Raw genomic sequence first — 25,204 nt, 5'->3', positions numbered from 1 at the left:
AATCTGCTGGAAAGATATTGTTCACTTCGCATTTTTTGGACTCTTGAGTTTGACCTTGACTACATTGTAAATGTTACGTGTCGTCCTCTTGGATTTTACTGCAAGATCCGACCTTTATCTCATAATATCAAGGCTGCATGTCACTGGATCCTCTCTGCAAAGACTTTGCAAGGACAGAGTTTGGCTTTTAATCACCCTGATTGTTTGTGTGTGTGGTTCGTGGTGGTGGGATGATAACTGACAACAGGACAAGAGCACGGGGGTGTACAAGAGATTGGAAGCTGTATTAAATCCAGCAGTGACAGATGTGCAAGCGGAGCGTGTAATGGGTGGGGGATGATTCTCGGTGTAAGGCTTTGTTTTTGCGCATGAACGTGTTTGCCCTTTTACTCAAACGGTAATGCACTGCTCATATTTAGTTTGTTTTCAGGCTGTAATTGTTCTTAAGCCATTCCTGCATTTGAATGAGCCTGGGTTTGTATGACTGTGCCTGACACATAAATATTAAATGTGCCGACCTACTGAGGAAATGTGGCACCACGACGTTGCTGGAGCTGCTCTGGAACAGGAGTGAAACTCCTGTGAAATTTCTGTGAATGCTTTACTACACTTTATTTGTATTTCACAAGAAAGACTCCTTGGAGGTTGGATTTATTTTTGCCATATAGGTTTAGCTTACACAGCTATAAATAAAATGTGGCCATTTGGGCTTCATTGGTATGTGTTGCTAGGCAGAATATCCAACACTGCACATGTGCTTTTATGTCTTTGTTTTGCCATTTAATCTTTTTTTTTATTTCTTTAATACAAAGTTTCCTCTCATTTAGATTGAATGCCACAATTTTCAACACTCTTTTATGCCTTGGTGGTCTTAAATATCCAATTTTCTTCAGAAATAAATCTGCCACTGTGAGGAAAATTATCTGAGTTGTGAGTAATCCGATCAACTCCTGTTTGTGCAACGCTTTTAGCTTGATACCAGACTGTTCAATGATAGTAGAGGCTTTTGAAGACCTGCAAAGTCTGATCACATGCAGAACATGTGATAAAACCGCTCTGTAATCTATATAGATCACTTTACACTTTACACAAGAATTACAATCAGAAAGATCACTCTTTTTCCTGTTTTTTACCTGCATTGTAAAGCCCTTTTTGTTTCTTTTATGGGAAAAGTGCTTATAACAGTGCCAACATGTATGGTTTTTATTGAACGGGAGCTTGTGTCAGAAAAAAACAGGTGATTAAGAAAACGGATTCAGATCCATTCAAAACTAAATCTAGTTTATAATCTGGGTGAAATATCATATCCTTGTGGGCTATTAAAGGCACATTATTTGCTCTAAGTACAAGTTGATGATGAAAAAGGACAAAAAGGAATATAACAGTTAAAAAAACTACTTAGATACTTTATATCTAAACTGTTTCCTAAAGAGCTTTTAAACCATTTAAGGACATCTGTTCAGATGTTTGAGCTGATGTTTCAGATGGATAACCATTCTTAGCACACCAGCAATCCCCTCAAAAATCTCTGAAAAGGACTTTCTTAAATCTCATCAATGAGCTATATTCAATCAATTGTTAATTTAAATAATTAGCAAAATTTCAAAAATTGAATTGAACTTTGGTGAGATAAAGAAACGACATAGCTATATGAGGACAATAAATAAGATATATTAGTTGCCATAAAATTTAAAATCTAATACTGTCTAAGCTTATTAAAGCATTATGTGCAAAAATTGTATTTTTAATACATTTTTTGTAGGCCACTAGTTCAGTCCAGCTCATAAACTGCTTAATAAATCTGAATATCTGTGTAGGAAATTAATCAGTTATTGAATAAATACAACTTTTTTTACAGCACTTTACAACACCATCAAGGTGCCAAAAACTTTACACTAAAAAGAGAAATAAAAAGAAGATATTAAAATTGAGCAAATGAAGAACAGAAAAAGCAGCATAAAATTGCAAGAGCCAATGAAAACATAAAAAAGAGATAATAATTCAATAAAAGAGGTAAAAGAATATAAGATGCCACCAACTAATTAGTATTAAAAGCAATTAAAAAGGTTTAGGTCAGATGCAATGTGCAATTGTGGAGAAAAATTATTCCATAACTGGTGCTGGCAGCAGTTTTTAACACCCATATGATATTACTCTTGAATTGTTGAGGTTTATATAAAATTGTTAATAAAATCAAGTCTTGTCAGCTTTACTGAAATTTAAACCAAAAAAACTTTTCTATAAAAATACTATATTAAGTTTAAGTAAAATTATTACTAAATGAACTAAACTACCTGCAATTTACTTTGTCAGGACTTGTGATCTTGCAGTTTTACTCATCCACATTGTGCTGCTATAACTGGGACAAGAGATCACAACGAAAACATAAGCATTCCCTTTTCTGGCGCTCACTGAGGAATTCTGCAGCCTTGTCACAGCTCTAATAATGTTTGTCTGGTGTTAACCTATGATTAGCAGAACAACAATGAGCACGTTTCACTTCTGTTCAAGGAATTAAAGCGCTTTGTTACACTGGCTCCTGGTACTTCATGTGGGGTGGTTTGTGAGACTTAGCTTCCCCTGAAAGTGACACTCAGCACATTGTTGCAAACATTTCTAATGGCTAAATTCTAACTTTCCTCTTTGTGCTCTTGCAGGTTAACTGCTGTCACTGGCCGTGGCTTTAAATGTCTTCTGTCATGGCAAAGCGTGAGGCGGGGAGTACCAGCCCTGTGGTGCGTCAGATAGATAAGCAGTTTCTGGTCTGTAGCATCTGTCTGGATCACTACTGCAACCCGAAGGTCCTCCCCTGTCTGCACACCTTCTGTGAGAGGTAACCAACATTTGCTGTGGATATTTTAAAACAAACTGACACCGAAAAATAGACTGCAAACATGTAATGTAGCCTTTTCTGAAGCTTCCTCCCCCCTTTATTTCCTGTCATAACAATGACAGTGTGATGTCATTTAGCACAAATGTCTTAGATAATTTAACAGCTAAGGGCACTTTTCCTCATTGGGACAAGAGCGCCAAGTGAATTTCTCAGCATCAGGGAATTTCCACGGCTACAGTCTGAGAAAAGGCTACTTGTTTTGACACACTCTGACAAAGGCTTAATCTACTGTTCTGCAGAAGAAACAACATCCCCCTTAGGCAATATTACACAGAGCTAGGCAAAGGCGAAGAGACCTTTGAAGATTGCTGTGGGTCTGGGTAAAGCGATGGAGGGTAAAGTATGCACAAGAAGAAAAGAAAACAACAAGAAAGGCATTATAATTCAGAACATTCTACTTAAAATTCACATACATGCATGACAGTTTTATAAATTTGTAAGAACTTGCTATGCATTTTTTTTCTGACAAGTATCTAACCGAAAAGGGAAAGTTTAACTGGATAGGAGCTAATCTGGAGTCCTTCTGAGATGAACAGGTTTTTTTTTTTTTTGGTCTATAATCGTGTTGGTACACACAGATGCTGCGGCTGATAGCTTTGGTTTTGTGGTGCAGTACAAATCTTTTTAAAACAGGATGCTTTTCTGATATTTTGCATAGAAACAAATAGCTGAAGAACAAAAAAATAGATAGTGCTACTTTGACAGAGCAGTTTGGGAAGTACCAAACATCAACTGCAGAGTTGGCCTGCAGTCTGAGCATTTGCAAAGCATAATAGATGCAACAAATTGGGAAGAGAATAAGGAATTTTTGAGGAATAAAAGCTTCATTTTAACCAATAGAGAAAGAACCAATAGAATCTCCGTCTGGTTTTCATAACTCAGACAGACTCACACTATAATTCAATTTGTTGCAAAACAGAAGAAGAATTGTGTCAGTTTTGGTGATAAACTCTTCTCTGCACTGTCTACAGTGAATTAGAGCGAAAATGTGTTATAATGCTGGTTTCTAATCTTTACTTTTCTTCTTTTGCATTGGCTTTCTCCTTCCAGTTGCCTCCAGAACTACATTCCTCCAGAGTCACTGACACTTTCATGCCCAGTGTGTCGGCAGACATCCATCCTGCCAGAGAAAGGAGTGTGTGCTCTGCAGAACAACTTCTTCATCACTAATCTCATGGAGGTTTGATACTAAATGCTTTCTTATTGCAGAAACGAGCCATTTTCCACAGAATGCTTACAAAGGAAACTATAATAGGGAGAGGGTTGTTGAAATGATTTATGGGGGGAAAAGAGAAATAAAACAAGAACTTAAAATGAAAGGCTGTATGTATGTTTGTGCAAGGGGGGATTTTCTTTTGGGGGAACTATTTTCTGTCAGCTGGAAGAACATTCATGGAGAATGACGTCATTATGGACAATTGATCCTGTAAGAATTTGTTTGGCATTTATGGATGATTGCTAAAAAATGATAAAATGAGGATGAATTGAGCAGAAAAAAAATCACTTAAAAAATGATGAGACAACATTTTAATGCATGTGCATATTTTGGTTGATTATAGGTGGTGTTTTTTTTTTTTTCCCCATTAGGTTCTCCAACGAGAGCCAGAGTGCTCACGGCCAGAGGCCTGCAGTGTGTTGGAGTCAGTAAGTGCTGCTGCAGCAGGGAAGCCCCTGTGCTGCCCAAACCATGATGGAAAGGTGAAAAGTCTGTTTTAAAGCCTCCATTTAAAAAAACAAGGAAAGATCAAGGATGATGCACAGCATGAGACGCTGACTCAGTTTGTCTCTCTCTGCAGGTGATGGAGTTCTACTGCGAGTCGTGTGAGACAGCCATGTGCTTGGAGTGTACAGAGGGCGAGCATCGGGAGCATGTGACCGTTCCTCTACGGGACGTCGTGGAACAGCACAAAGCTGCTTTGAAGACGCAGCTGGATGCCATACGCAGCAGGTGAGCAGAGGTCGGATCTTCACAGGATTCCTTTTGGATGATGGGGTATTCTGACTTCATTGCTGTGGATCTTTAAATTGCCTCTGTTACATATATAGTATGCATTGATCACAGTCTTTTCTCTAATAATTGCATAAATAAACGTATTATTTAAGGTTAATGGTTCAATCCAGTGTTTTTTTTTAATTTCCTCTTGCATACCGCTTTTATTTCATTTGCCTTACGAGAAAATTCTCACACGTGGTCATGCTACAGGCTTCCTCAGCTCACAGCCGCCATTGAGCTGGTGAGTGAAATCTCTCGACAGCTGAATGAAAGAAAGAGTGAGGCAGTTGCAGAAATCACCAGTACATTTGAGGAGCTGGAACGACTGCTGCATCAGCGCAAGACCGCCCTCATCACAGACCTGGAGAACATCTGCAGCACAAAGCAGAAGGTCAGCTGACTCACACTGGCACACTGTTGGCACACCTAGCTTATGTGAAGGTGCAGTGCATCAACTGTAAATATGGATAGTAATAATTAAGTGAAAACTTTTGTTCTCCAGATGTTTTTGGGGGGAAAAGGATCAGGGCTTCTGGAAGAAAAAAAACTAGCCTTGTTGGAAAATCATTTATTCGTTTTTTTTCTTGTAATATTTACTTTACACAACCACTCAAGCTCAGATGAATTCTGAATTTAACTCCTTGACACACGTCTATTGGTGCAAATTTGCATTTAAGCACTCCAAAATTACCTTAATTACCATCTACTTGAAAGGAGAAAACACAAGTGTTTTTTTTTAATAGCTGGAATTAAATTCAGGCATCAAGAGGTTAAAACAGAATCTAGGAATTTTCTTAGGTATATAAATGTAAGCTTAGAATGCTGTGACAGGAAAAGAAAAGGTATACTATAATCTATTTTTTGTTTCTATGTTATGGCCGTTATCTCTCTTTTTTAATTATTTTTTCTTAATGCACTTGATTGATATGTCCTTTTTGTTTTTCTTCCTTTTTTTCCCTTGATCTGAGGACAGGTCTTACAGGCCCAGCTCTCAGCCCTTCTTCAGGGAAAGGAACACATCCAGAGCAGCTGCAGCTTCACAGAACAGGCTCTGAGTCATGGCAACGCCACTGAGGTGGAAATTTTGAGTTTGTTTTCTTTCCAACTTGCAGAAAAACAAGCAACCAAAAATGACTTATCGTTTTGATTGTTAATGAAAGAAACCAATGAAATGTGTGTCTTCTGGAAGTGCAGGTATTGCTGGTTCAGAAGCAGATGAGTGAGCGGGTAACGGCTCTTGCGCGACACGATTTTCCAGAGAAACCACATCAGAATGCACACTTGGAATGTCAGGTACTGACTTTGGTTGTTCAAACTCTCTATGTGTGTTGAGCCCCCTAAAGGATGGTTTGCAAGTTTAAGATGAACTCTAACACCTGGGCTGGGTACACTGGGATTTAATATTTAATAATATTGAGAAAGCTGTTGTTTTGAAAATTATTTTTGCTGAAAGTGAGGCTTGCCATTTAATTGATGGTTTACTGTCGGCTCTAGGTAGAGACTGAGGGCCTCCGGCGGTCCATCCAGAACCTGGGAGTCCTCCTCACTACAGCTGCAGTCGCTCACACGTCTGTGGCCACAGGAGAGGGCCTTCGCTATGTTGCAACGGGCCAGCACCACACCATCACTGTAACAACAAAAGACAAAGTACGTCCTTAAAATGTCATTTTATTATTTTGTTTTCTTTAATTAACTTTTTCTTTTATTTATTTTTTATTCTCAAGACAACTTTTGCTTGATTGTTTTTCAACTGTGAATGATGGTTCAGTTGTTAAAGGAAACCATGGACCTGTAAAAATTCTGGTCTTTGTATCGTTGCCGTTCATCTTAACCTGATTGTCTGACCCCTGTGTGCAGGACGGGGAGTTGGTGCGGACAGGCAACGCCATTTTGAGAGCAGATATCACATCTGTTGATGGCAGCCGGGCAGCAGAGACAGAGATAACGGACAATAAGAATGGAACGTATGAGGTGGGATACACGCTGCGCTCTGAGGGAGAGTACTCCTTCTCCCTCTTGCTGTACGGACAGCCGATTCGCGGTAGTCCTTTCCGCCTGCGAGCCGTCAAACCGTCAGATGTGCCCCAGTCGCCAGATGATGTAAAGAGGAGAGTCAAATCCCCCAGCGGGACAGGGGGCCACATACGGCAGAAAGCAGTGAGACGGCCTTCCAGCATGTACAGCACAACTAAGAAGAAAGAAAACCCCATTGAGGATGAGCTCATCTACAGAGTTGGTAAGCCAGAGTTTTAAAAAACACAACACCAAGTCACAAATGTGTCATTCAAGTGACACTCCAGTCTGCGGGCAGTGGCCCTTTTTCTTTGAATGCGTGACTGTGCTGCATTGTCAAGCTCAAAGAGAAATATTTCAGGATTTTAGGTTTTAACTGTTGAAGCAAATATCCAAATTTATTCAATAGGTCCAATTGAAATCTGATATGTGCATTTAAACACTAAGTGGAGCATCGGCTTGCTGCGTTTCTGTTCTCATCAGGTTCCCGGGGCAGAGAAAAAGGCGAATTCACTAATCTACAAGGCATCTCAGCCTCCAGCAACGGCAGAGTGGTGGTGGCAGACAGCAACAACCAGTGCATCCAGGTGAGGATGACACCCAGCAGAAACAGCTAAAAAGTGCAATGGTGCATGCAGCTGTGCTAATGCATGGTTAGGTCATTAACTGACAACAGTTTTTCTGATGGAAAACTTACAGGTATTCTCAAATGATGGCCAGTTCAAAATGCGTTTTGGGGTCAGAGGTCGGTCACCAGGACAGCTGCAGAGACCGACCGGTGTCACCGTGGACATGAATGGCGACATTGTGGTGGCCGACTATGACAACAGATGGGTCAGCATCTTCGGCTCTGATGGAAAATTCAAGGTATTTTCTTTTTGACCTAAAAATTCAATAAGTAACATTAGTCGCATCAAGACAAATTTCTATATCTAATCTTATCTATATTTAAATTTTCTGTTCCATAATCTGGGGAGGCATGGGATGGTATTAAGGTCTTTGGGTGGGTGCTTACATTTTTAATGTGAAGGTCTTTGTTTTTAGTTTTTAAATTTGGAGGTTGTTTTTATTCTGCAAAGCATTTTGTGCTTTAACTTTGTAAAAAATAATTTATAAATAAAGTTTTAGTTGATTTCATGCATGATTTACAGCAAAATAAAGCAAGTTGAATACACCAGCAACAGTCTTACTCATTGATGTCTTTTGTCCTCAGAATAAGATTGGGGCAGGTCGTCTGATGGGTCCTAAGGGCGTGGCTGTGGATAAGAACGGACACATCATCACTGTGGACAACAAGGCTTGCTGCGTCTTCATCTTTCAGTCTAATGGAAAGCTTGTCACTAAGTTTGGAGGCAGGGGGACAACTGACAGACAGTTTGCAGGTGAGATGAGACCTGAAGTCTAAACAGTGCAATCTTCCAGGCAGGAAGCATGGAAAGACCTACTCCAATGAAAATAGTGTTTCCTTATAACTGAACAATGCTATACATATACCAGTGTGGCAGCAAAGCTAATGCTCATTTGTAGTCCCTGGTCAAGGTCTTGGTTTGTCAACAACAAACAGCTAAAACACATAAAAACGACAGTAAATATGACAGGGAATACAGAAAGTATTCTCCACACCAAGGCTGGGCAAACCTTCTTGACTCATGGGCCACAAAGGGTTTTAAAATTAGGTGGAAGGGCCAGAGCAGGAGCAGATGCTAGAAGTGTAATGAAAAGATATAGAAATAGCATGGAATCTGAACAAAAACATGCTTTTATTTTGATGGAAATTTGATATTTATAATTTTCAAAACAGAAAATTTTAGAGTTTTTATTTCAAAACTGTGAAATTCAAAATTTGTTCTCATTTTAGAGCCAGTTGCATTCAGTTGATGTCAGGAAAACGTTAACTTAGAGAAATGGCGCGTTGCGGTGGTGTTGGAATGATCAGAAAAATTACTGTCCGACTTGGAAAACACAAATAAATGTCAGAAAAACAACTAATCTTACAACCCCTCTTGAATGCAGGATAACTCTCTGCACCTACACAAAATTACCGGTAAGCGTTTTTGTAATGCACCATATATGGGAAGATACAAGGATTAGAGGAAAAATAAAACAATAAGGATTATGAATATCATTATTTCAGTAGTTTAACGGACTGCATATGGCCCCCGGGCCATAGTTTACCCACCCCTGCTCTACAGAGTTGATCAAGAACTTACATGTAAATTGATAAATGATCTATAATAATGAAACCATTTAAACAGTCACAATTTGGATACAACACTGACAAACAATGTTTACATTTGCTGGTTCATGCAACATGGCCTCTTCAAGAGTGTGTGCATTGCTGTTTGGATTTCAGCCAACTTTTAAGTTGTTTTGTCAATGTATTAAAAGTTGAACACTCTCTTAGAGTGAGGGGTATACGCTGTTCCAGTTGTTACAGGCCTTAGCAGAGAGGACAGATTGTCTAAAATTGGTATGTCTTTTGGGTACAATAGTTACCGCCGGCTACAAACCTAGTGGGTCCACCAGCTTTATTCTTTTTATTCAAATCATTGTGTATCAGGAGCAGGCGGCTAAAAATGCAGTTTGAAAAAGAGCTTACTGGTGAAGTAGAACATATGCTGGAGTTGGTCCTTCCCACAATTCAGAGACAAATTTCTAATGAATAACTGCTTCGCAGAAACCATGTCCTAGAAATCCACAGGTTTTTGGATTTTGGCTAAAAACAGCATCATCTAAATTTTAGGAACACCTTTGGGTGTTTAAACAATATAGCTGGGGGCCTGCATCAACATACCAGAAGAAACTATGAATGTGTACTAAACTAGTATTGGTGTCCAAAAAGTTTATTTTTCAGTGTTGTTGCTTTTATTTCCATTTGGAAATAAGCAAGTGAATGGTATTGCAAATCCTATGACACAGCACCAGTGGAGCGAGTGTTTTGACCACCCTGCCATGCTTTCTTTGCTTTTCTGTCTCTCTGATGCTTCCTTGTTCTTTTTTTCCCCCCTTTTCTCCGGTTCAGAAAAACTTGGCCCAAACTTTAATAAATCTTCCTCGGTTTTCAGTAAGTACTAAATGTGGCCTTGCTGCAACCTTAATCCCACAGTGCAGTGTCTCCGTGTCTAACCCAATGCCCTGATCATGTGTCTGATCTCCCACAAAGTCAGATTGTTGACAAACGAATGGATCAATCTGTACCTGGACACTGATGATCAGTGATTCAATCAGCAACAATTTGCTTGAGTTCATTTCAAGTTTTATGAAGCTCAATGGCTGAAGATTCAGCCCTAAAAAACTCATGTGTTGGAGTTTTAAAAACAATCTGTGAAATCACTTATGATTGAGTCAGAAAAGAATCTGAAGAGCACGCAAAAGAAGGTTGTGTAGTACTGAATCCTGCAGTGATTTAGGTCCTAATTCCTTTTTCAAAAGCATAACGTTTGTAAATGAATGCAGAACCTGCTGATTTGTGAGACCTGTTCAGGAATTAGTCCATTCCACCATCAGCTGTAGCAAAAACGCCTGTCTCTCTCTTTATCCAGGTCCACACTTTGTTGCAGTGAACAACAAGAATGAAATAATTGTCACAGATTTCCACAATCACTCTGTAAAGGTAGGTTAAAAAGAAAAAAGATTATTTTCTGAGTATTTGAACGCGGGTGTCCAAGCTCATGACTTCCTGTTACAGGTTTACAATGCAGATGGGGAGTTCCTGTTCAAGTTTGGCTCTCACGGTGAAGGGAACGGTCAGTTCAACGCTCCCACTGGTGTGGCGGTTGATGCCAATGGAAACATCATTGTGGCTGATTGGGGAAACAGCAGAATACAGGTACCTTCAGTCTACTATTGCATAAAAAATGTAGGCCTTAGTCACATCCTGCGTGTTTTTGGGTTATTCGGGCCCGTGGGGGGATGTAGCCAGGAGTGGCGCGTCTTAAAGGAGGCGCAGGTCTGTCTTACAGTCGCCGTGTGGCTCGTACAGCCACTTTAAACCCTTGTGCTATCTTAGATGACCCCACCCTTACAATGACGTGTTTTCCCTACCATGACAAAGGTGGATAAAGGTGGAAAGATTTCCTGTAATCCGTGGACACCAGTGAGGTTCACAAATCATTGAATAAAAAAGGTTCAGAGCACTGTCTAGTGGGTCTAGATGACCCAACTCCCAATGGTAAAGTGCCTAGGATAGCACAAAGGTTACGGGACGTCATAAAAAAGGAACATATCATTGTCGTGTGTTTGGTAGGTGTATCGTGAAATATTTATAAGGATAATAATATAAGTTGCACGCACTTATGACATACAGATGATATTGCTGTACGTACCGGTATGTTTATGCCACACTCCTTACTGACCACGTGCAAAAGCTGCACACATCGGTTTGCAGGTGATGTCAGTGCCTGTAGGACACCTGCTTGCCTCACCTTTTTCACCCTTACTTACTCCTGCGTATTGTTCAAATGTTCAATATGAGCTGTCGGTCACAGAATCTTTACATATCTTGCGAGCCACCTGAACACATCGCACAACTTTGACCATTTTTCCAAGAGGGCCTGGCTGCAGTTATCAGCCGGCAGAATTGGAAGTCCAGAAACGACCGACCAGAAACTTAAGTTACCATAAATCGCTCGAAATAAAACTTTATTTTAACTGGTGACGTCATGGTTTTTCTCATTTTAAGGTTTGATAAAGTCATTTTTACAATGTGTAACACTTTTGGGTTAGTGGCAGGGTTAGGGTGATAGTAAGTTGCACAATTTCCACTTTCCACGGCCAAGGACATCACCATTTCCCAGTGCTTTTATTCTCCAAATAACAAACACGAGTTGATTTTTTTTTGTGTGTGTCAGGTGTTTGACAGCACAGGCTCCTTCCTATCCTACATCAACACTTCAGCAGATCCGCTCTACGGCCCTCAAGGCCTGGCCCTCACCTCAGACGGACACGTGGCTGTGGCAGACTCTGGCAATCACTGCTTTAAAGTTTACAGATACTTGCAGTAGTACAGAAATAAAAACAACACTGCGAAATCCTGCTTGAGTGAATTAACCTTGCATATTGCTTATTCACATAGAGCTGTGGTGTGCCTGCACATTTTAAGAAGACCTCATGTCCACAAATCAATCATATGTTCATTTCAATCTTTCATAATTCTTGAGCTCCTATGCCAGTAGTTTGAAAATAAGGATATAAACAGCAATGTAACCCCTTTAACTTATATTGTGCTGTTGTAATGGCTGCAAATTGTCCCACTTCATGGTAATAAATTCACCAAACTTGGAAAAGGTTAAATATAGAATAGATTTTCTTTCCCCTCTCACTCCCATATTAACCAGCTTAGACTGTCCTTGTAGCTCATTATTACTGCTTTTAACCAAATCACACAAAAAAGGGAAATGAAGTCACCTTTAGCACAATCCACTTCAACTTGTGTTCCTAAATAAACTACCAGCAGATATCCTGTCAGCCTCACTTTGGTGATTCTTTGCATCCAAACGTCTAAGACGTACACACAATGCTTTGCGTTTCTCCAACGCGTACGATCTTTTCGCTGCCTTAGGAAGACTTTTTAGCTTGTTGACATGATAAAACACGCAGGAGTCTATTTTTCCTCCAAGTTGCAACACAGACAGATGGAAATTTCGGGTTTTGTAAAGCACAATAGGAGAACCAGCTCAACTTGCGCATGAAATCTTTTTGCTCCAAAATTGACTGTCTAATAGCTGATTCCGCGACTTCTTGCACTTTTATCTATTCATTCAATACTCTATTGTACATATGTGTAAATAAGAATTCAATGTTCATGTACTTCACATTATAGCCAACATATTACAGCATAAAACAGAATTAAGGTCGTGCCAGCAGCAGCCAGTTGGACGTTTACCATTAGTCAGATTTGCTGTAACTTGAAATTCCTGAAAGAAAAAAAAAGTATTTTCTTTTCTAAATAATTAGTTCAACAAATTATTTTTCTAATTGGTGCATTGGAAGTGTCTTCTCTTTACAAAGCACTGTTGTGCGTCATAATTTGTTGCACCGATAGCCCTCCTCTTCAACTCCTCCCACTGAGCTCGAATCGGAATCAACCCAAACTTTTTCTTTCTGCCAAAGTGTTTTAGGTTGTCATTACACATTGCACAAAATTATAAAAAGTTATATTGAAAAATTAATATATATATATATATCATGATGTATAGTTCATTTAACATAATCAGAGAGAAATGTATATCAGAAACATATTCTTGTTGTAGCTGAAAAGCACTCCTGTCATTGCAGTATTTGTATCATTTAAGGGTCTTCAGGAATTTACAATATTCCAGTAAATAGACACTTTTTTTCACATTTGATTTATAATTTTTTAGGTAATAAATGTATTTTGTTGTTCTTTATATGTTTCCCTTTTTGTCATAAATGTTTTTTTTTTGCTTTACTTTTATATCTATGCCTTTTTAACCATGTGAAATAGCCCAAGCACATAGAAATAGGAGTCTACATCTACAATGTGTGTTCAACTGTCTGCCACAAAAGGTCACAATTACAAGAATGCATTTTACCTGCTATGTAATAATCATGGAAAAAGGTATGATTGTAAAATTAAAGGTTATGCCACCAACTCCTGTCATTTTGTGCTTTTTTTAAACTTAATTTTATGTTTATATATGCATTTTCTAATGACAATTTCGGGAACTTTATGGACAATTTCTGTTGTCTGAAGATCTTACAGTGGCAGCATGTAATGAGAGCTGCTTTGGTTATTTTGTCTCATGGGTCCTAAAAGAACGTTCGGAAATATAAACATTTTTGGATGAAAAAACAATTTTGTGTTCTTTTTAAAGATGTATACATTTTAGTGGTGTGACAATTCATTTTAATGATTCAATTCATGTCACAATTTATGGTTGCTGATGTGCTTTATAGTCAGTATTGGTTGAGTTTGAACGATTCAATTCACTGACCTAAAATGGATCCAGAACATCTTTAGCCAAAATTCAACCAGTGTGACTCAGACATTAAATATCTGGTACTGAACAGTGCAGGTGAAGTTTTCCACATTCATATTTCTTGCATGATGATCAAGTGTAAGTTAAATATGTACAAACAAACAAGTAATAAGGGCAAATCCATTCACAATTTAGTTTCATAAACTTGGTCAAACTGATCAAAAATGAACAGTCCTCATGATCACATCACTCCTGTGTTAGTTTCGCTCCATTGGCTCCCAGTTGATTCCAGAATCAAGTTCAAGATCCTCCTGTTAACCTATAAGGCCTTACATGGAATGGCCCCGTCCTATATTAAGGACCTCATAGTCCCTTACCATCCAATGAGAACACTTCGCTCGCAAAATGCAGGACTGCTTGTGGTTCCTAGAATTAGTAAAAGTACGGTTGGAGGTAGAGCGTTTAGCCACCAAGCCCCTGTCTTATGGAATAAACTCCCAGCTCATGTAAGAGAGGCTGACACAGTTTTTACATTCAAAGCTAGACTGAAAACATTCCTCTTTGGACAGGCTTATTGTCAGACTAGTTAGTATTCAGAGATTATTTAACTTAATGTTAATTTGTTTAAATTAAACTTAATAACAATAACTATTTATTTTAAAAGGCTGCTAGAAGTTGAAGCTGGGGTAACTATGGTGCACTGGGGTTCTGTCCTCTTTCCTTTTTTACTTCTACCCTTCCTCTCCTCTATTCTTGATCATAATTCATCATTTAGTTCTCCATGCCTCTGTTTGGTACAGTGTGATTCATGTATTGTCCCTCTTTTCCTCTCCCCTCCTGGGGAGTGGGAGTGCTTCCAGATTCCAGTTGTTTCATCCGTGCTCCAGTTCCTGACCGAGTACCTCGTCTCTGCTCCTGCTCCTACACCTGGCTGTGGTTCCTGTCTCCGGCTCGACTCGCGCCTTTGACTGTCCCCACAACCACGGCTGGATGAAGCTCGTCTGCTGGACTTTTATATATGTAGTTGTAGATTTAGATAAGTTAATTCTTCTCTAAGAGTTCTGGTAAATCGCCTGTCCGTCCTGGGGGAGGATCCCTCCTTCATGTGGGCACCCCTGAGGTTTCTTCGTTTTTTCCGGAATCCGTTTTTTTTGGGAGTTTTTCCTTACCGCGAAGGGGGGTCTAAGGGCAGGGATGCCAGTATAGTTTAGTCAGTTTGTTAGTTCATTTTAGTATTTTTCTATAGAACTCTTTGTATTCGTGATCCTTTTATTTCATGTTTTACTTCGAAGCCCATCGAGACGACTATTGTTGTGATTTTGGGCTATACAAATTAAATTGAATTGAATTGAATGATGTAAAAAGCCTACTCAGATCAGGTTGTTTAATATGTTACCGTGGTTACCAAATTAATGTTTTAAACTTGCAACATTCCAATTTCCCAGAAGAGGATCACTAAATATTTAACGTTCTAATTTAATTTTACAAATCATCTTTGTTGAAAATCATAGTTATGTGCAATTTTAAGATGGTTAGCCGTCTATACAGCTAGTCATTAAGGCCAGAGCTAAAGAAAGAGGCTAGAAAAAGTCCTTTCTGAGTCACTGTTGAAGCTGGAGGAGGTGCAAAACTGTTTTCTCACCTCATCCTTAAATGTTCTTGGTTTGAAGACAAAATCCACTTCACTGTAGTGCTACAGGATCTAAATGAGATGACAAATGCTAGTGAAATAGCATTTAATATATTCAAATGAATATTTTGACATAGAAAAAAAACAGTACAATCACAAAAAGGAAATATTTTTCCTGTCTTTTAATTTGCCTGAAGAGAACAAACTACAGAAAGCAAATTTATACGACTGAGCAAAAAAAACAAAAAGATAAAGCAAGATGTTGTGAAACGAACAGCCTTTCACGGAACTAAAAAAAAAAAACTAAACAAAGGCAAGTTCCTGCTTTAAGCAAACATCAGTTATAAGATTTTCAAACTTTGATCACATCTTTATGCTCAGAAGAGAAACAGATCAATAAAAACAATTCAACTAAAATTGATAAATCTACAATTCAAGTAAAAAATTCTAATGAATTAAAATAAAATCATAGCCAGAAGCAGAATAGACCCAATGTACAGTTTTACAACTGTATTCATCATCAAGTTAATGGAGTGAATATTTACATAACTGGAATGTTTTAAAATAAAAAAAATAAAAAATAAAATAAAAAATAATTTGTGATCTAGGTGTTTAAAGTCGCCTTTCTGCCTCATTCCCTCGCCAGAAGGAAAATAAATTCACAATAAACATGGACACAGGTTTTCTGTGTCACAAAAATAGGCAAAACGTGACTAACCTCCAAAAATCGGAACACTTTAGGACAGCAGCATTTTCAACTGAAGTATTTACTTCTTGAAAAACTGAATTTTTTTTGTCATTTGTAATAAAAGTCTGACTATTTTTCCGTAAAGTTTGATCAGTGTCCGGTAAAACAACTTGATAAAAATCCAAAGCTGACACACACAAAAACCAAAAACAGTAGGTAATCCTCTAATCCTGTAGAATGTCGCCTAATAAATAAATATATGATGACAAGAGTCTCTGAGGCATTTGCAACCCTGTTGAAAATAATCTAGTCAGCAGAGCCCCTCTCAAACCCCCTCTGCCACAGTAATTCGGGTTAGAAACCTACAGTGTGTGTCGCAGTTCAAATAAAGCAGAGCTTCCTGCAGGGCGAAGAGCCATCCCATGTGGTGAATGATTCTCTGCGCACCACATTCTTCTAAACACAGGACCCGCAAAAAACAGTGCAACATGCGTGAGTGAAAGATCCCCATCCCGTTGAGGAGACTGACCAGTACTAAAGGCCAATGGGCAGATTCTTTTGCAGCTTTAAAAGCCACACATGGCGACTCCGCTCAATAATAGTGGCAAATCTGGAGTCTGCTCCCTGGATCGTTCTTCCCTGGGCTGAAGAAAGGATAGACGGGCTCATCAAAGCAGGTGTCAAACATGTATAGTCTCTTCATAGTCACAGCGTCATAGAAACTGAGACGACCGTTGTCGTAATCCAGGTACACGCCAACGCGAGGGGAGTTCCAGTAGTCGGCAACAGGAATGCGCCCGTCCTCGCCATTGGCGTACAGCCGATCCTGCAAACAGAGGCTCCAATACCCCGCAGAAGGAGTGAGGCAGACAAAGCCTTTTCTGTTGCTGCACTCAGTGGTGACCCCCAGGTACCACACGCCTTTGTCCTTCACATCCACCTCCCAGTAGTGCTGGCCACTGGCATACTGGGCTGTGGCGAGGACCCCGCAGAAGCGAGTGAAGCGGCCAGGCAGGTCCGGTTCTTGGCTTCGAATGCGGTCCTCCTCCACTTTGGTGTCAAAGTCTGAGATGAGCAGGTTAGGGTGAGCGGTGTCTGGGTCCAAAGTGAGGTTCTGAGGCACTACAGGGAGCACAAAGGGATGGATTAGTTCTTGTCAAGGTTTTCTCTGAAAACACAAGACAGCCTCGTACGATCTCTTGCAAAGAGCACTGAAACAGAGAACCAACAGTTTTGCGGATGCCTGTTGCCTTGGTTACAGACAAGAATAATGAATCTAAGCGAACCAAGGTCAGTAGTAAACAATGCACTCATTTAAAACGTCTTGCTGCAGACATGGGAGTGTTGGTTCACTGTTCCTGCTCATAAGTTTGTCTCCCAAACTCCCTCTCCTTCCTCCAGAAAGTATGTGGAGAAGAAAGAAAAATCCCAACACGGCAACCTTCAATGTGTAGGTCAACACAGTTCAAACGGCACTCCTAAAAAAGCAGTTAGGATGATAATACAGAAAATAAAGTATATACATCCAACAATTCTGATTCCCAAAGACAAAAAAAAGATCAGTCATAAAGCAAACAAACCAAATGTGCTTTAAGTTATAATGCTGAATATTTAAAATGTGGTGCTGTTTAAAAAAAAAACCCAGCATAAACAAATTAGATCTAAAGCTTTCAAGACCCACTTAGATCATCTTTTGATCTATTTTCAAAGTGCTCCCAGTGGTCTTTTAGTTATGAATAAGATGTTTTTAGCCAAAATCAAATAACCTGAGTCATTTTCTAGGACATAGTTTCTGCAGAGCAGCAGTAGTTCATTGCAAATTCACCTGAGTTGTGGGCAGGACCGTTAGCACAGAGCGCCCTGCCCCCCTTGCCTTATTTGTTCCTGAGAGCTCTCTGTTTACACACTCTCCTGCTAGTAGTGATGGGAAAGACTGGCTCTTTTGAACAGCTGGGAGTTTATTCATTTAATTCTGGAAGTAATCACAGGGAAGGACTGATGGGATGAGATCTGGATATAATCAATAATTGACTTTGAATTATTTTTGAAATATCAATTATAGCTTCATTTGACATGTGAGGACAAGATGTTAAAGTCTGATATGGATTCATTCAGCATATACAGTGTGTATGTATGAGGAGTGTGTTTGTGTACTTTGAATTATGTTATTAATGCAACGGATAAATCAGGGGTCTGTAACCTCTAAAAGAACCATTTGGTCCAGTTTCTTACTGACAAAACCGAGTGAGAGCCGCAAAATCTCACCTCCCTTTTTATAAAAATACACTTTTGGCAGCCATTAGGACATATATTTAGAAAATGTACCTTTACATTTTTATCAATATTTAAAACATAAAAGTGTTTTTTTCAATAGGTTATAAAAACATTTTTTATGTATTTTAATTTAACAGTAGCAGATTAAAGTTCCTTTCAAAATATAATGTGTCCAAAAAGATCCTCCTAGAGCAGTGAATGTACTTGCACTTTTTATTATGCAATTCTGTCATTTAAGAACTTTGCTTCTGAAAAGAAACCATAGATACTGCTGTGCAGCAGAAGGTAAGAACATAAACTTAATCTAATAATAAACAGTTCTGACAATAGATTGAATTATCATCCGACATGTGTACATTTTGGAGGATTGATAAAACACATAATATGTCTTAATTTAGTGTCATGCCAGGAGAGGTTAAAAACAAGTTTATTTTACTATTATAAGATCACCTCATTAAAAAAACTAAAATGAAAAAATGTAACTAATAAATCCATTATTGAAACACAATGAGAAACAAATCTGGCTACTTTGAAGATTCATGAAAAAGCTTCAGTTGAAACGGGTCAACACAAGAACATTTTTAAAAAACAGAACAACATGACTACAACTCCGGAACGACGACTGAGCGCCCCCCCTCCCCTATTCGTCTGCGACTGGATGCATCAGAATGGAGCAGAGCAGGGAGCTTGAGGCCCACCCAGCGTATTTTCTACAGAACAAATATGGTATATTTTTCAAACTGCATCTTTTTCCCTCTGCACCTGATTCAATATAATTTGAACAGAGAAATATTCAGGAATACAGTTTTAAGCTTAATTTTCTTGATGCGGGTCCTCCATCAACAGAAAAATACGACAAGAACGTGTTAATAAGACCAAAACTCACTTTTATTGGAATGGGTCAAAGCTAGTTTGATCCATGTTTAAGTCAGATTTTATAGAAAAATCCAAGGCAGCTCACTTGCATTTTGTTTAGCGAGGCCTCAAACACTACAACCAAAAAACAGACTAAAAACTTACTGGTGTGCAGCACGTGCATCATTTTCTTCCACATGATCAGCTGGAAGGGGCCCGAGAAGTCTGTAAATTCAGTTGGACACATAATTGGCTCCAGATCTATGTATGTCTTGTAATGAACCAATCTGCAGACAGAAAGAAGCTTTATAAGTACGGCCCTTTCTCGAAACTTTATGAGAAGTTTAAACATGGAAGGAACTTACTCATTGAATACATCAGCCAGGCTCTAAGGGAGAAAAAAGTTGAGAAGTTACACAATGTAACAGGGAGTTTTGGTTAATTCAGGAAGTCGTTAATAAATCTAAAAAAAACATGAACTGTCCTCCTTTTAAATCTTGATAAAGTGGATTAAATGCTCCACCTTCTCCTGTTGGACTGACCTCAAAGCTGGTGTTGCCACTAACGTGTCTGTGGATGTCAGCTATGGCCTTGTCTGCAGCGGCTGCCTCCTCCTCTGCAAATTTCAGGTTCTCGTCGATTACAGCTACAGCAGCAACTTCCTCGGCATCCAAGCTCTCCAGCAGGGAGTCTCTCTCATCCAGTAAGAACTGCACTAACGCACCAACGTCCGCCTCGATCTTCTCCTTGAGTCTCTGTTTTTTCATCTAGCAGACAAAAAGTTGTGGAGGATTAGAACATTTTCAAACTCTAAATATCTACAGATCAGAAAACTCAGAATGTTTAATACTTTTACAAATACATATACAATTAAAAAAAAACTGCTTTTCTAAACAGAACAGCCTTAGTTATCTGCAAATATGAATAAACTAACAGGTTTGCCAGAACCGGATGTACCAAACAAAACGAGGGCAAAAGTAGCTGTAGCTTTAAATGTAGAAGAAAAGGCTGTAATCCCTGGATTATTATTGGAATATAGATTAAAAAGAAGAGTCTAACCAACTTGTTTGCAAAGTACAGTTTTGGCTACTCTTAAAACAGTTTTCTTCATACACGTCCTTGGATTTTACACTATAAAAACTAAAAAACTAAAATCTGGCACAGAATGAGCCGTGCGTGACATTTACATACCCGCACGTCATTTTTGGTGCGCTCATCTGTGGTTTTGACTTTGATACATTGAGTCTTCTGCCAGGTGAACTCCATCAGCCTCAGTTTCAACTCCATCTGTAACCAGAGAAATGTCAACACCGTATCATGTCAGCAAGGCAAATGGGTTGAGCTACGCGGGAGTTTTTTTAAATTTAGAAATATCTTAAGGATCACTAAGATGTCCTTGTTTTACCTTCATGTCGTTCATAATCTCTGGCACTGGTGCTACTTTATGATGCCTGGAAGAGAAGTGCCACACAGCAGTTTGTTTTAACATAAAAACATTGATTGTTTTTCTTCAAAATCAGTTTTTACATTTGTTTTCATTCAGCAAAGGTTTTTTTTGATAATCACAAAAATATAATTTATTTTATTAAAAAACAAAGATATATATATATATGAATGACAAATTTAAACAGCCATAAAATAAATGAATTACAGAAATACTTACAAAATCACCTACCACTGATATGAGTTAAGAGACCCAGAAGAAAAATATTGTTGTCACACTAACATTCCTCAAAACATAAAAAAGAAAAAAAGAAAATAGACAATGGATGCCTCACAAAAACACCCCTGTTTCTCACAAAAAAAATACCTTTAAATATGATTCCCTTAAAAAAAGTTAAAAACCTTTCAAAGAATAGGGTATGCATTAGTAAATCCAGTAAGATGCAAGTATTTTCTTTAACTTGTGCTTATGAAGAACTAAACTGTAGTTTTAATCAATTGTTTATCAGCACCGGTTGAACCTCAGGGGCAAATGTTCCCATTATGAAGGCTACTCCCTTAGAAATCCAGACAACCTTGAATGCAGCGACCAAAAATGTACTGAAGAGGAAGCTGATAAGACAGGAATGCAACAAAAAACTCTGCAAGGAGTGAAATTGTACCTTCACATTAACCATATTAGACACTGTTTATGTGCCCTGTCTTCTTCTGGATTTAATAAATGAGTTCAAATCTGTATTTGCATATCATCGCTGCTACTGTAGCTTACAACACTTTAGTTGTGATTTTGTCAGAAGCTGTTGGAGCTTGTAACAATTTTCCTGATTTAAACCGCAGCACTAAAAGGCTTTCTGCCGTGGGAACAGAAACACAAAAAATGTAAGAATTTGTGGACAAATTGGCAGAACTCAACGTTACTGGTATCACAAGATTCTGTTGTTTGAGGCAACTCAACTTTATGAATTGATCTTGTTAGGAGAAGTTCCTCTGCTTATCTGAGTAGTTTCAGAACAGAATCCTGTAATAACAGTGACCTGGATGGGTGGGAATCTGCACAAGCGGCGACATTAAAGGTAAAGTAAACCTCATGATCTGAACCACTGACAAAGCTAGAAAAAAGATTAGATCATGCAAAACAGCATAACGTACCAAAAAAAAGAAACAAAGAACAAATAAAGCAGTGTCTTCAGATATATATACACGCTGAAAGTAAATGAAACTGTGCAAGACCTAATGGTGATATTTAAGCCTGATCATCTTTTGTTCTACTGTAAAAGCGTTTCCAGAGCTCTTTTAATCATTAATATGGGGTTTTAAGGCAAAATCAAAAAAACGGTATAGTTTTCTAAGACATAGTTTCTGAAAGGCAGCAGTAGTTCATTAGAAATTCGCCTCCAAGTTGTGGGCTAGAATGTTTGCGTGGAGTAAGCACCCCCCACTTCCCATCATCCCTCCGTTCACATGCTCACAACCCCAGCCTGACATTAGGGGTCCAACAAAAATGATGAGCAATACTGGAGCTATCCAGCTGTGAAATTTTGAGTCAGATGCAAGCTCGGATGAGAAAAAAAAGATGACGAAATGGATCTATGCGTCTACAAATAGATGCATCAGAATGAAACGGAGCGGGGACCTTGTGGCTTGCAGACCTACAAGGTTTTTACAAACATCTGCCCCTGCCTCACACCGATTTGAATAAAGAAATACTCGGAAATGCAATTTTAAGATTACATTACATGTCCTCCATAGTCAGAAAATTTCTTGAGAAAGTGTCAAAAACACAATTTTCTTTGGAGTGGGTCTTTAAAAGTTTAAAACGCTGCCTCCTCAAATTATATGTTCGACATCTACTTATAATATTTTAACCAACCTGTGTGCTCTGGATTCCCTGCAGACGACACAGATGGGTCTCTTATCCGTTTGGCAGTAGAGTTTCAGCTCCTCGCCGTGCTGTTCGCACTTCCCGTCAGCCTTGACGGGCTTAGACGGGGTGGGACTAGACCCCAGGCACTCCAAATCATCCAGTTTAGCCACCAGGTTCTGCACCAGGTAGTTTTTAGTAAAAGTCCTCTTGCTGAACACCTGTGTGTGAGAACACAGATGGAAAAACGGAAACAAATAATGAGTTTGAAGGAAGGAAGTATTAACAATGACAATGAATAACGGTCCTCGTATTTATGTAGAACCGTGATAACAACAGTTACTGACAAGTTAGCTTCCGTTAGCTAGGCAGCTATCATAGCAACTAAACACGAGCACAAGGCTGTTTTTAGGAAGTAGCTGCCAACCTACTGGTTTCTTTTAGCTACTAGTAATAATACCAAGAAGTGTAGTGTAAATTGTGTTTTAATGGGGTTTTATTCACTAACCGGCGACGGAGATGTCAGGCTCGACCACACGGATTTATTATCATGCTACTAGAATAGTAGGATCACGCAACTTTTGCGGAAAAAGACTCCAAAATGCGCATCCCTTCTATCGAACTTACCGTCCGGCATTGAGGACACTGATACCCGTAATCTCCGCCATTTTCGTCCCAATGCAAACAGATGCAAAATCTGCAGAAATTATGTCCGCATTTCAATATCACAGGATCCTTAAAGACTTCCAGACAAATGGGACAAGTGAGCTCTTTTTTCAAATCCTCTCCAGCGGCTGCAGCGGTCGCCATGTTTACAAACGAAATGCAGCGGTATGTCAACACTGCTACCGCTGGGCGAAGTGAAGGAAGAGGGCTGAGGAACGTGATGACGTACCTCTTACGTCATTTCCATTTTTGACCAATGAGAATTAGCTGTTGAACTGTTACCTGTTAGTCCTAAAGCAATGACAAACATTAACATGTTAATTAACATATTATTTGAACCATGTAAAAACGTAAATTTGCGGGATTCAAGCAAAGGACAGCTTGACTTGGCCACACTTTTAAGATGTGATACCATAACTTTTTATATAAAACATTTGATATGGGTAATTTCCTATTGGTGATTTTTGCCCCCCTCAGCTCAAGTGTTGTATTTGCTGTCCTAAAAATAAATGCCATCAAACGCTTGACAGGTAATAACGTAACATTTGTAAAAATATAAAACAGTTCTTTCTAAAAGCCTATGCCATGCTGTTATTTTTAAATAAAACAAACAAAACCAAAGTAAAATTTCACGACATCATACCAAAGAGGAAGCAAGCAAACTGATGTTATATTTAATAAAATTTGGAGTATGGGTCATTGTTAAACTGATGAAAGTGGTGGAACATTTCTTAATCACACAAAATTTAAAACTTAGTATCATTTGGAGTTTACATGAATATTCTAGTTATTGAGGCAATTTCTCCAAATTTAACCCAATTGATTAAAGCATATACATTTCTTGATTTGACATCAACTCACATCCTTGTTTGTTGATAATGTCTGTTTCTATGAAGACTCTAAAAACTGTGTCCTAACATTAAGTCCAGATGATAGCCCATAAACTTACTACAGTACTATGATGTCTGTTTCTAAGCTGTAACCCTTGTGCTATCCTAGGCACTTTACCATTGGGAGTTGGGTCATCTAGACCCACTAGACAGTGCTCTGAACCTTTTTTCTTTAATGATTTGTGATCTTCACTGGTGTCCATGGATTACATGAAATCTTTCCACCTTTATCCACCTTTGTCATGGTGGGGAGAACACATCAATGTAAGGGTGGGGTCATCTAAGACAGCACAAGGGTTGATGTGCAGTAATATTTTCTTAGAGCATCCCTGACATCTAAACTATTGTCTCTACCTATTAGAAGAAAAGCTCTGTCCCCAATTTTTTTTATACTTGTAATATTAGATCTTTTTTTTTTCATTTCCCCTTCTGCCAAAAATGAAAGAAGGATCCATTTCAAAACAATAAAAAATTTATCCATGTAAAGAATTTCTGCATTTAAGGTTCAACATTCAAGATAATGTATGGCAAATATGTAGAAATGACAGTGAAACGTAAAAGCATCTGTTTTATGATTGCAATTTTGTAAAAAAAAAATAAAAAAAAATGGGAAGACTTGTATAGATGGCTGTCAACAAAAAATACAGTTCCATTATTTACATCCTCTAATATTCAATATCGCATCATGCGCCTGTAGCGCATAAGTCTGAGGTTAAAGTCATAATTTTCTATGCCCTTTTTTTTTGGTCCATGGCCCTAATCCTCTTCCGTAAATATGATTGTATTGACAAAGAAAAGAAAATTCAGTTTTTGTTCAACAACTTAGTTATTTTTGCTCCATTTTTAATCCCAAATGTCGATTTTTGAAAGTTAGACCCAATTTTTTGTTTTTTACAAATGGGAAGTAAAAACAAACAAATTAAAATTAGATTAAAAGTTCTCTGTTCATGCAAAGTAAATATTTTCCTAAATATATATATAAATTAACAGCAAATGACAAGAAAACATTATTTATTTCAAAACATATTAATAAAAACTACAATATAAAATGCACACA

The 25,204-nt window shown here is 38.5% G+C and overlaps 2 protein-coding genes across 10 annotated transcripts in view; one reads left to right on the top strand and one right to left on the bottom strand.

Annotated features, from left to right (window-relative positions):
• trim3b (tripartite motif containing 3b) overlaps positions 1-13,512 on the top strand; it is a 31,268-nt gene extending 17,756 nt beyond the window's left edge. For 5 of the 9 annotated variants that reach the window (XM_020708793.3, XM_078931116.1, XM_020708792.2 and 2 more), the window contains 16 exons: positions 2,658-2,833; positions 3,944-4,073; positions 4,481-4,591; positions 4,690-4,841; positions 5,097-5,277; positions 5,860-5,961; positions 6,081-6,179; positions 6,381-6,533; positions 6,744-7,122; positions 7,383-7,486; positions 7,599-7,766; positions 8,113-8,281; positions 9,922-9,963; positions 10,442-10,512; positions 10,588-10,728; positions 11,750-13,512. In XM_020708793.3, the coding sequence (XP_020564452.1) occupies positions 2,688-2,833; positions 3,944-4,073; positions 4,481-4,591; positions 4,690-4,841; positions 5,097-5,277; positions 5,860-5,961; positions 6,081-6,179; positions 6,381-6,533; positions 6,744-7,122; positions 7,383-7,486; positions 7,599-7,766; positions 8,113-8,281; positions 9,922-9,963; positions 10,442-10,512; positions 10,588-10,728; positions 11,750-11,902 (2,301 nt within the window). In that variant the 5' untranslated portion in view covers positions 2,658-2,687 and the 3' untranslated portion in view covers positions 11,903-13,512. The remainder of the gene's footprint in view (positions 1-2,657; positions 2,834-3,943; positions 4,074-4,480; positions 4,592-4,689; positions 4,842-5,096; positions 5,278-5,859; positions 5,962-6,080; positions 6,180-6,380; positions 6,534-6,743; positions 7,123-7,382; positions 7,487-7,598; positions 7,767-8,112; positions 8,282-9,921; positions 9,964-10,441; positions 10,513-10,587; positions 10,729-11,749) is intronic. The other 4 variants (XM_078931119.1, XM_020708794.3, XM_078931117.1 and 1 more) reach the window with 1 other exon arrangement.
• A 2,125-nt stretch (positions 13,513-15,637) lies between these two features.
• Positions 15,638-23,479, bottom strand: trim47 (tripartite motif containing 47). The gene is made up of 8 exons (XM_011483317.4): positions 23,219-23,479; positions 22,601-22,812; positions 20,693-20,738; positions 20,479-20,574; positions 19,830-20,054; positions 19,653-19,675; positions 19,453-19,574; positions 15,638-17,280 (listed from the first exon to the last, which is right to left on the bottom strand). The coding sequence occupies exons 1-8, from the start codon at positions 23,399-23,401 to the stop codon at positions 16,751-16,753; spliced, it is 1,437 nt and encodes a 478-aa protein (XP_011481619.1). The 5' UTR covers positions 23,402-23,479; the 3' UTR covers positions 15,638-16,750.
• Positions 23,480-25,204: the final 1,725 nt, after the last annotated feature.

The sequence above is a fragment of the Oryzias latipes genome, chromosome 14, assembly GCF_053564925.1.
Source record: "Oryzias latipes strain Hd-rR chromosome 14, Olatipes_Hd-rR_3.1".
In the NCBI taxonomy this organism is placed as follows: domain Eukaryota; kingdom Metazoa; phylum Chordata; class Actinopteri; order Beloniformes; family Adrianichthyidae; genus Oryzias; species Oryzias latipes.
The sequence above is the reverse complement of the archived record's forward strand: the minus strand, read 5'-3'. Positions and strand labels throughout refer to the sequence as shown.

Bases quoted from the DNA above. Each gene is read 5' to 3' on its own strand.
- trim47 (XM_011483317.4), bottom strand. From the start codon at position 23,401: ATGGCGACCGCTGCAGCCGCTGGAGAGGATTTGAAAAAAGAGCTCACT. The intron at 20,055-20,478 runs GTATGTAAATGT...TTTGTCTGCTAG, and splicing joins GCACCAAAAATGACGTGCGG to ATGAAAAAACAGAGACTCAA. The intron at 17,281-19,452 runs GTAAGTTTTTAG...TGCTCCCTGTAG, and splicing joins GATGCACGTGCTGCACACCA to TGCCTCAGAACCTCACTTTG.